Consider the following 15,189-nt stretch of genomic DNA (forward strand, 5'->3'; position numbering starts at 1 on the left):
AGATTTTAATTTTTCATGGAAGGAAGCACTCAACAAAACAAGAGGTCCTCATGTTCCAAGAAATGCTTTAACCTGATTGACTATTAGTATTCTAGTGATTAATAATTTAAGAAAAGCACTACAAGTCTATATGACCTTAGTGCTTAAAAAGGAAAAAAAGTACAGAATATTGTCTTGGGATTCTCATATTAAAATGCCTGTAACACTTTAACCACATACTTAGCACTTTTGAAGCACCTTTTGGAAAGGAATAGTCACTGTCTCCGAAACTGTTGACATGTTATAAATTAATTTTTGATGTATAGCTGTTGGAATAATTTATCATAAAAAGACCCAGGTGAGCTTTTCCACCAGCTTTCAAGGACAGACTTTATTTATCTTGCCCAAACAGCACATTATAACTTTCATACATGTCTTAAATCTTGGGATATTAGTATGGGGACCTGAGAAAGAAGAGCTAGAGATGCTTGTTTGCCAAGATCCAAGAAGATAAGAATTTTTTTGACTGGAGTGAATTGGAACGTGGAATCTGACATAAACAAGAACAATTAGTGAAAAAAAAAGTGTGTGTGTGGGTGTGTGGGGGGGGAGGTAGTTTCTTGAAATATCAGAGAACCCCTGAGAGGAACAAATGAAGTGGTTGCCACTATAATGATGGCATAGTATGTGTTATACTTATTTGTAAAAGGAAAGCTGTTCTTACACTGGTGCATCAGAGGCAGTCCTATTGGAGTATGTATACTTGTGTAGAATATGGCAAAATAAACTTGAACTTGTATGAAGACTGTAATGGTTCAGCATATAATTGACCCTATTAATTTGGGATTGCTGTTTAAATCCACTAGTTCAGAATCATGAAGTGGTGGGATGAAGTAGTGTTTCATACCCACAGTGGAGAGAAAGTAAAAGCTGAAATCAGGACTTTTGAATGAGTCATTTGATGTCTATATACGTAGACTCTATTTAGTAGTTTGTTTTTATTTCTATAAAACTTTCCCAGCCCTGGTCAGGTTGTTCAGTTGGTTTGAACATTGTTCCGTGCAACAAAAGGTTGCGGGTTCGATTCCTGGTTAGGACATATGTATACCTAGATTTTAGGTTCCATCCCTGTTCAGGGCCTGTACGGAAGACAGCCAATTGATGCTTCTCTCTCACACCCATGTTTCTCTCTCTCTCTCTCTCTCTCTCTCTCTCTCTCTCTCTCTCTCTCTTTCTCTCTCCCCCCTCCCTCCCTCCCTCCCTCCCTCCCTCCCTCTCTCCCTTCTTCCCTCCCTTTCTTTCTAAAATCAATAAACATACCCTGCGGTGAGTATTAAAAAAACATTTTCCCATACTTCTATCCCCCATCTAACTGTGACCAGACACTGTCAAAATCCAAAAGTGTCGATGCTCTTCTACTAACACTTGGTTCTAACCTTCAAAGAGATGACTGTGGCTCATTCCACTGTCCCCAGGAATCCATAATTCACTGGGCTGGAACTAGGGATTTAGTCTAATCAAAGATCAATTCTGCCTTAGAGTCTATTAAACCAAACGCTTTTTGAAAGAAAAGGAAAACACATTAAAAAAATACTTGACATCTGGCTCTCTGCTGTATAACAACTATGGGTAATTAAACTGGAAAGATCTATGAAATTTTAGGTGGGAAGCTTATCAATTTAAAGTATTACTGGTCACATATGTTAGACACGTAGTACAAAAAGTTGGACTTTTTCTTCTCTCACAGTCTAATTGTTTATCTGCAATTGGAGCCATGGGTCCTGGGCATATTGGACCACCAAAAACAGAAGTGCATAAAGGTAAGTTATTTAATAAAGTATATAGGCCAAAATAATTAGTACAATCTTTTCTTTGGGGACAAAAGTATAGGGGGAGTAATATTAACACTAGCACTTACTAATGATGACCTCAAATAATTATAGAAATGATGAAATCATTTACATATAAAGATGCTGATTATTCTACTATTGCAGGTAAGTTGTTTTTATAGTTATGGAAATTAATTTACCTTGAATTATTTACATGTTTTGACATATTTCCTGAGATAGGAAACCTCAAAGTGATGTATGGTTAAATAACTTATAACTTAGGATCTAGTTACCAAGATGCTTAGTTTTTTTCACCTTCTATCCTGCTATATTCTGGCAATGTCACAGAATTTATTCATTATTTTATTCAATAAATATTTATTGAGTGTTTGTTATGTACCAGGCAGTTTGATCATCTCTGAGACTACAATAGAAATCAAAATAGAAAAGATCTCTGCCCCCATTAAGCTGATAGTCTTTTGCAAAACAATAAAACAAAAAAACTACACAATTTTATCTTATATTTAAATGTTTATAAATTAAACCCATGCGGTAACTTATACAGTCACAGGTCCAATAATCTGGAATAAATATTTTTGGATATATTACCAGCATTTTAGACTATACATTTTCACAGAGCTGAACATTTTATACATCTTAAAAACTATAGAAAGCTTTAATTTAGCTAAAACTATAGAAAGCTCTCACCAATTTAGCTAATTGTAAATGATTTTATCTGAAAAAAATTATTTAAAATAATGGATAAAAACGAGGACTGAGGGGATGATTTTAAAATTTCAGTTATTTTTGCTCAATGTACTCAAGAGTCTATTTACCTCATTATATATATGAAATTAGACTTTCAAAGCCTATGCTAGACAGAAACAGATAATTCAATAAATTAGCAGAATTAAAAAACTGACAATGAGGTGCATTTGGGGGAGATGCCTAAAAGGACTCCAAATAATGTTGTGTTCCAAACCTGGCTCTCTATTTCTGCCCTAATAGTTGGAAAAAACATAAGCTGGGTTTTGTGTGCCTATTTACTTTTAAACTTTTAAAGATATGTAGAAACTCATGCACATTCTCAGTTCTACTTAAGGATAACTGATAGAGATTTTCTTTACAGCCCATGTCTACATGAGGAAACTACTGTATTAAAAATGAACATTTTAAGTTTTTTTAATGGATGGTATATTTAAAAAATTATGTCAAACTTGAAATATGTATCAAAGGGCTTTTATACTAGTATAGTAAAACACAATGCATGATAAGACATTTGTATCTAAATCAAAGTAATTGTTTGATTTGTTCTTTTATATAAAATATTTTACATGTGATTCTATTTATGTTTCAGGAAAAATATATAGTATTTATTTGCATATAATTATATTATATACAATGTCATTTTATACATTATATATTATGTTATTAGATGTGTGTGTGTGTATATATATATATATACGTATATATATATATATATAGTATATGAAAGAGAGAAGGAAGGAGGGAGAGAGAGGGAGGGAGGGAGGAAGAGACTAGATACATAGATATAATGCTATCATTCATTATCTCTAGGTAATTGGATTATAGGTTATTTTCTTTTACTTACTTAAATATCTTTTCCAATTTTTTACAATTATTGTTATGATTCTACAATGTATCAGTTGCATGTTGATTAAACTATTTAATCAGTTGTTATTAATTTAGTTTTTTTAACCAAAATAGAAAATGTTTTACTTCAATGATCCCAAACTAAGTGTAAAGAACAGGAGTGATTTTGAGGAGAAAATGAGCAACAGCTTCAGCTTTATCTTCCTTTTTTTTACAGTCATCCCTCAAACCAGTGATGAAACTAGCGAGGACATCTGGAATCCAGAAGAAGTTCCAGAAGGAGCAGAGCATGCTGACATGTGGGATGTTAGAGAAATACCAGAGTAAGTCAAATGAAGCCAGGAATGTGTTCAAGGGTTTAAACTAGATGTGTCATCTGATATCATTCTATTTTTGACAAGATTCATAAAGTGACTTCTACCACATAAAAGATAAAACTACAGTAGCACACAGGAGGCATGTATAATTGGTTATTTTTCCTTCTAAAGCAGAAAAAAAAATAAAACATAAGACCTTCTTCTTGCTTATTATCTAACAAAAAATGAAAAACCCAGTCATTTCCATTATAAATGTATATTAAATGTCCATTATTTGTATCATGTAGAATTAAGAAAATAGTGTGTTCAATTACAAGCATTCATAAAAACTAAATTATTATACCATGTTTATATGTGAAAGACCTGCTTTTAGTTACTAGGTGTTCCACATTGATTATGACTATAAAACTGTGTCCAGTGCTTCAAAAAATCCTGTGCTTCTATCTTTTAAGTCAGTTCTGAAAATAGAATCAGTAGGAGACTGCAGATAATTAATTGGAAAAAAGTACTCAGCTTTTAAATAAACAATGTCAAATATTTGTAAACCTCATTAAAAAAACAACAACAAACAAACAAAAAAAACCTTCAGTCTGCATCTTAAGAATGAAGAGAGTAGCCCTAGCCAGTTTGGCTTAGTGGATAGAGCATCGGCCTGCGGACCAAAGGATCCTGGGTTCAATTCTGGTCAAGGCAGGCAACCAATCGATGTGTTTTTCTCACATCGATATTTCTCTCTGTCTTTCCCTCTCTCTTCCACTCTTTCTGAAAAGCAATGGAAAAATACCTTCCAATGAGGATTTTAAAAAAAAGAAAAGAAAAAAATGAAGAGAGTAAATCTCAGGTTTATACAGAACACACACACATCCATATGAAAGGTAAGAATTAACTCACTCATTTGTTATGTTGTCTAATAAATGTCAATCATCCATATGTGGCAAGCTCCAAATTAGAGTAAACTCTCACTTTCCCTGATGTTTAATGTTCTGTAGAAAGAACATCCATGAAAGCTTTATGGGAATACTAGTAAGTCACTCATTCAAGATATGAAGAAAATGGCTTTTAAGGTTTTTAAAAAGTATGCATTTTCAATCTTATGCAATTATATTTCAAATGTCCCAATGGGTAAAGAGGAAAATGAGTAAAGAATGTGGACAGGCGGTTCACAAAAGAAGAATGACTAGTAGCCAAATAAAAAATTTAAGGGCCTGATCTAAGTCACTGACCTCAGAGAAAAGCATTAGGGTCTTTATTTGAGAGATTTTTAAGGCAGATTTGATATTTTGATTAAATATAATGAATGAGAGGAAAGTGTAAAAAATGATGCTAAGGTTATCTTGAGTGACTGGGTTATGAATAATGGGCTCATTAATTGTAATTGGGAATGTATGTGGAAGGGAAGCAATGAGTTTGTTTTTGGATGTGTGAACAGTGAGTTGCCTTTGAGACATCCAGGCAAATACATATAGTAAGAAGTTGTAAAACTGCTTCTGGAGATGAGAAGAGCAGCAACTAGAGCAAATCTATTTGGGAATCATGGACGTATGGGTCAATACTTTCCTATTTAGTTTTATCCTGGCCTAATATTTGTAAATGCCTGATAGATGTTATAGTCTATTAAGAAAAAAAATGACCCATATCAAATGGCTACTTATTGTCACTCCTGTTTCAACTCAGAGAAATCCCTTTTTCATTCCTGGGCATCAAAAGTTCAATGTAATCTTTTAGTCTTCCTGTCCAGAGATTTACCATTTCTTCATTAGGATAGAATTAAATACAAAAGATCATTTGTAAATGTTTGCTTACTTCATTCCATCTAAAATGATGGGGTATATTATGGCTGGGTGCTTCTATAAAACATTCTATCTCTAAGGGCCCAAGTTTGGGCCCAAGGAAAAATTTGTGAATTGTCATGCGTGAGTTGAAATATAGGAAAATTTTTCATTGAACTAAGAATTCTATATGACTTTATTCAAAACATCATAGTGTAGATGTGTTGACTACATTATCAGTGTTTCTATTGTAGAATTTTAGAGGTGGAAAAGATAGAAATAATTTAATTCACATCCACCCCTTCTATAAATTATAAAAATGTAGAAGCAGAGACTCCATGAGTTTGTGACTTTACCAAGGTCACACAGTTAATGACAGAAATGGTATTAAACCTGGATTGTTGAACTCTACTTTGTGGCTTATATTTAGCAGAGGAAAGTTTCTGTCTATTCATCATACTGGGTTATGGGCCCACTATTTTTCTGAGCCACTGTTTTCCTGGAAAGAATCTTCCTTTTTTCTTCTACTTTGAATTTTATTAGACTCTTATTAGAAATTCCCTCAATCCATTTTATATGTATAGATCTAAAACAGTTAAGCTTTATTTTAGAAAAGAAGTATATATGATATAAATTCTGCTTTCCAGTGTTAGGCATTTTTAACAGAATTTCTAGACTTCTATTCCTTTATGTTCTGCTATATGCCTGAAAAACTGCAAGCATTTTATTTAGTCCTTTTATGTTTTTGTAATGGCATGGTCTCATAAGTTTCTAGTTTTTTGCTCTATGACAGGAAATTTCTCTTTCATTTGAACCTCTGTATCAATGACTTTTTTTCAGGTATGATATTATATACAAACAGCAGGTGGGAACTGAGGATGTATTCCTAGGACTTATGAAAAAAGACTCTTCAACAGCGTGTTGTGAGGATCTAGTGGTAAGCTTTTCCCCACTTCCCCATTTTCCTTATGATCGTTATAGCTAAATTGACTGCTTGTTGCATACATAACACTGTAGGCAAGGCTGTAAACTCTTTAAAAATAGTGGTTGCAAAAAAAAATAAAAAATAAAAAATAAAAATAGTGGTTGCTATACTTCAAGTACTAAGGGAATAATCGGATAGACAGTTTAAATTCAGTAAACATGTTCAAAATAAACTAACCTTACACATGTGGGTAAGATTTACAAATAAATGTAATATAATCATGACATAAAACTCTATTTCTAGTTCTATTAAAACTGCCCAATGTGATTTAACTGAATTTCTTTAATCCTTCTTCTATCTCATGTATGTCATCTGATTGGTTAATAATGTCTCATGAGTTGACAGGCAATGAGAATGAAATATTTCCTTTCCTGAATCTGTCTTCTCTCTTATGTCTGTGTTTCTTTTAATGACTCAGCTTGCATTGGGAAATTTAAAAAGGGATTTTTTTCTTAATATTTGGAACTTCTGATTTAAAACTTTAAAAAGACATCTAAAGTGTAACTTGGCTTCCTAATCTGAATGACACTACACCATATTGGAGAGCATCTTTGCCAAGCCGCTGTTTTTATGTAATTACAATAACAACGCCGACAATATGAATTAAAACCACCTTATTTTTGTTTATTTGAGCCTCATAATGATCTTGTTGAAAGGTCTAGGTATAACTAAGAGTGCAGAATGCAACTCATTTTAATAATATACACTAGCAATTTTGGTGCTGAGAATGTATTTTTTGAGATCTGGGGCTGTGCATCTTTTTCTCTCCTTCTCTTACAATACTGTATATTATAGAGTACTGAGGTGCCCATAGGAGATGCTTAATATTTTTTCCCCTTAACCAAATGATAAATGGAATCACTCTTTTGCACAAACTTCAGGTTTTCTCTTATTAGTAAGATCAAGTAACAAAATGTGAATAGTGATTTTAAGTACCTCAGATTTTTCAAACTTGAATGAGTTAAGGTTTCAAGTGATCTTGAAATACATAACCCCCAGAGTTTGTTTGTTTGTTAATCCTCACATGAGGATATTTTTCCCCATTGATTTTTTAAAAATATATTTTATTGATTTTTTACAGAGAGGAAGAGAGAGGGATAGAGAGTTAGAAACATCGATGAGAGAGAAACATGGATCAGCTGCCTCCTGCACACCCCCCACTGGGGATGCGCCTGCAACCAAGGCACATGCCCTTGACCGGAATCGAACCTGGGACCCTTGAGTCCGCAGGCCGACGCTCTATCCACTGAGCCAAACCGGTTTTGACTCCCATTGATTTTTTTTTTAAAAAAAGAGTGGAAGGGAGGAGGAAGAGACAAAGAGAGAGAAACATCGATGTGAGAGAGAAACATCGATATGAGAGAGACCACATCAATTGGTTGCCACCAGCGTGCGCCCTGACCAGGGCCAGAGATGGAGCCTGCAACCAAGGTACTTGCCCTTGACTGGAATCTGTGACCTTCAGTCCACTGGCCTAAACTCTTACCACTGAACCAAATCAGCTAGGGCTAGCTCCCAGGATTTTAGCAGTAATATTCAAACTCTTCTCCTTAAATTACTATAAAATTATGTTTTTTATTTCTAGTATTAAGGATTGATTTAAACTCTAGAGAAATTCTAGGCCCTAAATAAATAAAACTGTTGTAGGACTTTTCATTTCTCTTATGCAAATTGCTACGAGTATTAATAATAAAGGTATACTGAATGACAAATCTTGGAAACTAAATCACACCTCAGAATAGGAATATACAATTTATCTAAAACACAACAAGTATATACAAAAAAAATACTTGATCCCTCCCTCTAATAAATTTATAATGTCTCATTTTATTATTAACAATTAAGCTCAATGTTGACAATTGTATGTCTACTGGAAGTTAAAGGGTTTGGATAAGGAATGAACACCACTGAATGACAGCAGCAAATGAAACATTTGTTGGCGCTATGGCACTTTACCACATTATACTATTCTGTTACTCCTTTCTTTTTAATCATATATTCAATCTTTGAAGACTTAGTGAATACTGCTATATACCAGGCACTATTCTTTGTACTAGAGATACAGAGATAAGTAATAAACAGTTAATTACCCTCAAGGAATTTCCAGTAAAGGAGATGGATACCTAACAAATCATTGCATCAGTACATATTTAGAGGCATATATCAGGCGCCTGATGACATAAAGCAGAAAGAGAACAATTATCTTTAAGTAGATAGGATTTCTATGGTGGACAACATTCCAAGAAGGATCTTCCAAGCAGAGGTAAGAGCACATGGAATGGTAACCAAGCATGAAATAGCATGGCCTATTTGAGTAAGCAGTGAATATAAAAAAAAGAAAAAGCCCTCATTTGTAGCTTTAATTTTGAATTTTATCCTGTAGGCATATCAATTATGACATCCACCATCATTGCTTAACCCCACTGGTAAGACTCAGACTAAAGAGGTTGTTGACCCCATCTCAAGTATTTCTTGCACAAATTTATAAGCTTATTATTTCTGTTGATAATATGGCATTTTCTCAAATCTAAGACATCATCAAATTGTAACTGTGCCATTTATTTAATAACAAAGGAAAATAGATATGTTATATTTAATGTATGCATTGATTATGCGATTCATCCTAATATCAGAAACATTAAAAAAGGAAACTTGCAACTTAGAATTGACTAAATATGTTACTTAGATCCTGGACCTGATTTATATGTACAAGGAGTGATTGGGGGTTAAAAATTCACAAGGACCACCCTGTCCTTTACCCTCTCCAAATTCCAAATAAGAAGTAAGATTTATGAGTCCTAAATCAAAGCACTTGTCTTAAACAAAAGTCTGCATTAGTAATATGTATGTCTTCAGCAAACCTTTCATTCTTGTCTTCTAACTCCAATCCAAAGAACTCCATTATACAAATTTTGCCTGTTGCTCTACTCCCATTTGTAGCTATCAAATTTCCCTCACCTTAATCTATATTTAGGTATTTTATTTTTAAATAAAAATTATATATATTTAAAGTGTACAATATGATGATTTAATATACATATACATAGTGAAATGATTACTATAGTCAAGCTAATTAATGTGTCATCTCACATAGTTACCATTTGTGTGTGTGTGTGTGTGTGTGTGTGTGTGTGTAGTGAGAGCACATGAAATCTACTCTATTAGCAAATTTCCAGTATTCAATATAGTATTATTAACTCCAGTCATCATGCTATACATTAATTTTAGAGCTAGAGCTAAGCCAGTTTTTGTTTTGCCTTGTTTTTAGCTGCTAACCCCTTTCTTCAAGTAAAATTCAATGAGAAAGTCCAACATATAAAACACATAAAAGCATCCCCACCTTGGTTAAAAGGATACTATTATCCATGAGGCAGCTCTTAGGAGAAAAAAACTGGGGCTCCTTGGAACACGAAAGATGAGAACCTAACCTTTCTTCCATATATTACAGTTAATTTGAAAAAATAAGGACAAGCTTACAAGGTATCAAATATTCATATAAATTAATGGAAAAACAAGCAAGCTAGAGGGCTTTTTCCTCCTAAGTGACATGTCTATGTTTTTCTTTAAACCTTATGAGTAGAATGCCTCTGTCTTATTTTATTTTATTTTATATTTTATTTTATTTTGTCTTCTATACTCTCCATCTCTTTCTACAAGGTTCTGATTAAATGGGTTTGATATTTATCCTTGACTATATATCCTTGCATACATATTCATCATTGTTTGCTATATTTTTTAAAATTCTACAAATACTTATTGAGCACTTACTATAGGCTAGATAACAGAGTTGAAAAAAATCAATGTTTCTACTTCTCTCAAGGAGCATTCTCTCAATAGATCAAACAGTCCATAAGCAGCAGCACAGACCTTCATAAATCCATCCAATAAGGAAACAATAAGATCAAATGGATATAGATTACTTACACAGACAGCATAAGTAAGATCAGCATGGTGTCAGCTCCTGATATTCCTTTGCCCCACAGGACAAAATCAAACTAAAGGGGCCTGTGGGTACTCTGTTGCTGAAGAGTTCACTGTAGACTGCAGCTAAGCTGTTTTATAGTCTGCATCTATACCCAAGGGGAAGGAGATAGAAAGTCCTATGCCTTACTGGAACCAGGAAATAGGGTGAGAATCTGCCTTGTATTAGCCTTCTGCAAGATAGGAAGCCTCCCACAAGGTAGAAAGACAGATAAGAAAAACAACCTTGAGGCAACTCCTCACAAGACAACTCCTATCTTCCCACAGTCTGTGAGGATCACAGGATGTTCTGCCAAGACCTGGGGCAGACCACAATTGAGCCTTGCCTACATGACCTATGTAAATAGTGCAAGGTCACCAGAATATCAGAGTGGAGACATTTTTGTGCATTTACAGTCTATGAATAAAAGGTTTTTTTCCTGATTGTTTTCACATACTATAATAACAATAGCAAATAATTTATATAATGCTTACTAAGTGCTAGACATTTCTCTAAGAACTCTGTGCATAGTAACTCACTAATCCCCACACCAAAACTCTATGAAATCATTGCTAGTATCCTCATTTTACTAATGAGGTTACTGAAGCACAAATAAGTAACTTGCTTAAGGTTACACATTTAGAATCTGGCAGAACTACAATTTGAACCCAGACAATTTGAATTTGATAGAAGAATATGCAAAGTGATATGGGCACAAAGGAGAAGAAAAGCAAGCTCACTTTATAATACAGATGGCATTTGACCTGGACATTTGAAGGACATAACCGTTTGTCAGAGTGGAAAAGTTGTCTAAGCAGAGTGAGCAGCTTGAGCAAAGTATAGGTCTATGAAAGTATATGATGTTTTTTGAGAACTATTTGTGATTTTTTGGAACCTTAGAATGCATGGAGTTATAAAGTATAAAACAGAAAAGGCCACTTAAAGTTAGCTATAAAAGCCCTTGAATATCATACCATGTGCTGTGAATTGAACTGTGCCCCTCTCCGACCATTCACTAACCCCTGGTGTGATGGTATTCTGAAATAGTCTTTGGGAGGTAATTAGGTTTAGATAAGGTCACAAGGGTGGAGCTTTCAGCATTATATCAGTGCCTTTATATGAAGAGACACCAGAGAGCTTGCTCTGCTTGATATCTCTCCCTGTCTCGTGAGCACACAGTGAGAAGGTGGCCGTCTCCATTCCAAGGAGAGAGCTCTCACCAGAAACTACCATGCTGGCATATGCTCAGACTTCCAGTCTATATTATTTTGTTATGGTAGCCTGAGCATACTAAGACACCATGAAATTTGGACTTTATCTTGTGGGCATTAGAATTACTAAATGTTTTAAAGGAGACAAGCTGAATGATTAGATGCACATTTCAGAACAACTCTAGTGGCAGATTATGGTTAAGAATTTGATGATTATTGTGAGAAATGAGTGTGAGTTTGGAAGACTGATGGTAGGAAAACAAGTTGATAGATAATTGCAATAGTTCAGGTGAGAGAAATAAGAGAAGTAAGACTATAGCAATGGGGATAGAAAAGAATGGATGGCTTCAGTAGAAATGTTGGAGGTAGTATTGATATGATTTAGAAAGTGGTGAAATGTGATTTCTAAAGGAGAAACAAGAGTTAGATTTCTAGCTTTAGTGACTAGGTGAATGGTGATGGCATTAATCAACATATGGGAATGATAAAGTGTTTTATCTTTGGGTGGTAATCTTAAAGATGGTTTTTATTTCCTTTAGCTCATCTGAGTTTTCCACATATTTTACAATTACCATCAATTACTTTTGAAATGAGAGTAAACAAAGTGTGTTTTTATTTGTGTTGTGGAGATCAGTTATGCAATGCAAAAGAAAGAACACAAAGTTCTAAGAGAAAATACTAAGCTTGAGTTATACTGAGTTTCAACTGCCTGTAGGAAATCTTGTTGGAAGTATGTAGTAGTCTGTTAGTATTATAAATCTATGAGGAACTCAAAGACAGGAACTAGAGATACTGACTTTCAGAGTGTGGTTGCTCTCTCCAGAGGTTGGAATATATCCACAGAGTGATGGCTTTGCATTGGGCTTGGAATGAAGTATAACTGATTTTAGGTAGTGTGTGTATGCTTGGAGAGGGGGAGTTGTTGATAGGGATACTAGGGAACTTTCAAAAAATGGGACTGACTTGAAACAGAATGTGTGGCCCTTGGGAAGGGGTCAACAATCAGAGACAGACTTCAAACAGAGGCATTGTAAATTCTCACTGAAAATGGCCAGTTCCAGACCAGGAATTGAAAACCAAGGGAACTGAATAAATGAAGTGAGGTTGGGATTGTGACATGGCTTTAGAGATACACTAGGGGAAGCAAAAATACTGTCATAGAAACAAGCTAGGGAAACAAAGAATGGGAATCTGCCTACCTCTGAGAAACAGGGTTGCCAGTTGGAGATTGTGGAAAAAGGAGCTTTAGATATCAAAGATATGTAGGGAGATAGCCTGACTTCCCCATAGGACTATATTTTGACTGGAAAGGGGATGGGTGCAATGGGGAAGTAGGTCAGTGGATTCCCATTTTTATACATGGATACTGAACATCAGACTATTTCTAAAATAAAATAAAAATGAATGGGGCTAGGGTTATTGATATTCTGCCAAATGACCCATTGTTTGTTCTAGGAGAGGGGAAAAGCTGCCTGCAGGTAGTTTGATACTCTTTTTGAGCTGCAATGGATACATGATATTTTGGTGCTTCTACTTTAATTGATTAGCGGACACTTTGATGTGTCCTAAGAAATAAGACATTAAGCTGCGTGATTTTTGTTTTTTCATCATCACCTCCTCACTGGGATATAATCCTTACTCCATCTCTAAATCTCACTGAGAATAGGGTGAAAGTCAAGGATGGATTAGGAATCTGTCACCATCTGCCAGACACAATCAAGAGTCACATGTTTATCACGCATATACATCTCAGAAAGGGCTGTCAATCATTCTGAGCAAAGTGTCAGCCCATCTTCTGAGAACTCACTTGCTCTTGAATGATATTCTCATTAAATTCTGGTTAAAGCAGTCATATTCATTTACTTTTAATGAATAAATAGATTTGGCATCTTGATAATAGAATGGATTTCTTTCCTAAAGAATGAACACTTTTTGGGAGGCTTTCTGATACTGAATTTTGGGTTGTGTGTTAAGGAACTATTTATCTATTCTGATTTTATTAAGAGTCATAAGCAAGAATGAATGATGAATTTGATAAAATGCCTTCTTTTTTATTTATTTTATCTTCATTGTTGAAAGTATTACAGATGACCCCTTTTTGCCCATTGAACCCTTATAGCCCCCCCCCCCCCATACACACACACGGATCAAATGCCTTCTCAACATTTGTGGAGATCACATGATTATTTAGTTTTGATATATTGGTAAGTTATGTTACATTTCTTAATATTAAAGAATCCCTGCATTTACCCATTTATTCATTTACTCAACAAATATTTATTGAGTGCCTACAATGTGGCAGGTATTGTTCTAAGCACTGAAGATACTGTAGTAAACAAAAGACAAGTATTACTGCCCTCACAGAGCATAACTTCTAGTGGGAGAGATAAATGAACAAAATAAATGCATAAATTTTATTGTACTTTGGAAGGTGATAAATGCTATGAAGAAGGAGAGAGCCAGGGGAATTAAAAAAGAGTACTAGGGTTGGTAGTGGCAGCAATTTTAAATAGTGTGGTCAGGGACAGTCTCACTGAGAAGACAATATTTGTGCAAAGACTTGAAGAAGATGAAGAAGTAAGGCTAAGATGTTGGAAAGGTTATCTAAGTGGATATTTAAATCATGGAGATTTAAGACAGAAGTAAATGTTAAAAATATCAATGAAGAACAAAACTATTAGAAAAATTAGGGTAAGTGTGTGATCTAGGAATTTTAAATAATTGCACAAGGAAGGTGATTGATGGTATGGTGTGAAGACATGAGATTTATTTTAAAAAGCTGGAGGGAAGGGTCAGGCCCAGTGATATAAAGGGAATGGGAGGGAAAAAACAGGCACCGATTGAGAAGACTATAAGGGAATCAATGTCACTAAAGGAGATCTAGATTTCATTTAGTCTAAGAAGTTGAAGAGAATATTCAAGGAAGGCTTATGCGATAAGGGATAATGTACCACGTGTTCCAGAGTACTTAATTCAAGGGGTAGGAGATGGAAACAAAATAAGAGATATGAAGATCCAGATGGTAATTATTAGGTGATAGATAAGGAGGGACATGGGAATCTGAGGCTTCTTGTGTTTATTGATAAACAGACATAAAAATATAACTTTAGTTCTGGTAATCTGAAGTTAGTGGTGATGAGGTTGTGAGTGCTTGGGGGTGAACTATCTAGAGCAGTGGTCTGCAAACCACAGCTCGCGAGCCACATGTGGCTCTTTGGCCCCTTGAGTGTGGCTCTTCCACAAAATACCACGTACCCTAATTAAGTTAATAACAATGTACCTACCTATATAGTTTAAGTTTAAAAAATTTGACTCTCAAAAGAAATTTCAATCGTTGTACTGTTGATATTTGGCTCTGTTGACTAATGAGTTTGCTGACCACTGATCTAGAGTATGATGTTGTGAGTGCTTAAAAGTGAACTATCTAGAGTCATTAAATTAAATAAGAATATCTGCCAAATTGTCAGCCCTAACCCTTCTGTATTCCTTAATCTTCACTTAAATTTCAGTACATAGCATAGACT

At 34.6% G+C, this 15,189-nt stretch overlaps 1 protein-coding gene across 3 annotated transcripts in view; it reads left to right on the plus strand.

Annotated features, from left to right (window-relative positions):
- The window catches only part of DNAAF6 (dynein axonemal assembly factor 6), a 92,127-nt gene that overhangs the window by 20,412 nt on the left and 56,526 nt on the right, over positions 1-15,189 (plus strand). For all 3 annotated transcript variants that reach the window (XM_008156319.3, XM_054717005.1, XM_028132364.2), the window contains exons 3-5: positions 1,727-1,799; positions 3,640-3,745; positions 6,349-6,445. In XM_008156319.3, coding sequence (XP_008154541.2) covers positions 1,727-1,799; positions 3,640-3,745; positions 6,349-6,445 — 276 coding nt within the window. The remainder of the gene's footprint in view (positions 1-1,726; positions 1,800-3,639; positions 3,746-6,348; positions 6,446-15,189) is intronic.

This window comes from Eptesicus fuscus, chromosome 1 (genome assembly GCF_027574615.1).
Source record: "Eptesicus fuscus isolate TK198812 chromosome 1, DD_ASM_mEF_20220401, whole genome shotgun sequence".
In the NCBI taxonomy this organism is placed as follows: domain Eukaryota; kingdom Metazoa; phylum Chordata; class Mammalia; order Chiroptera; family Vespertilionidae; genus Eptesicus; species Eptesicus fuscus.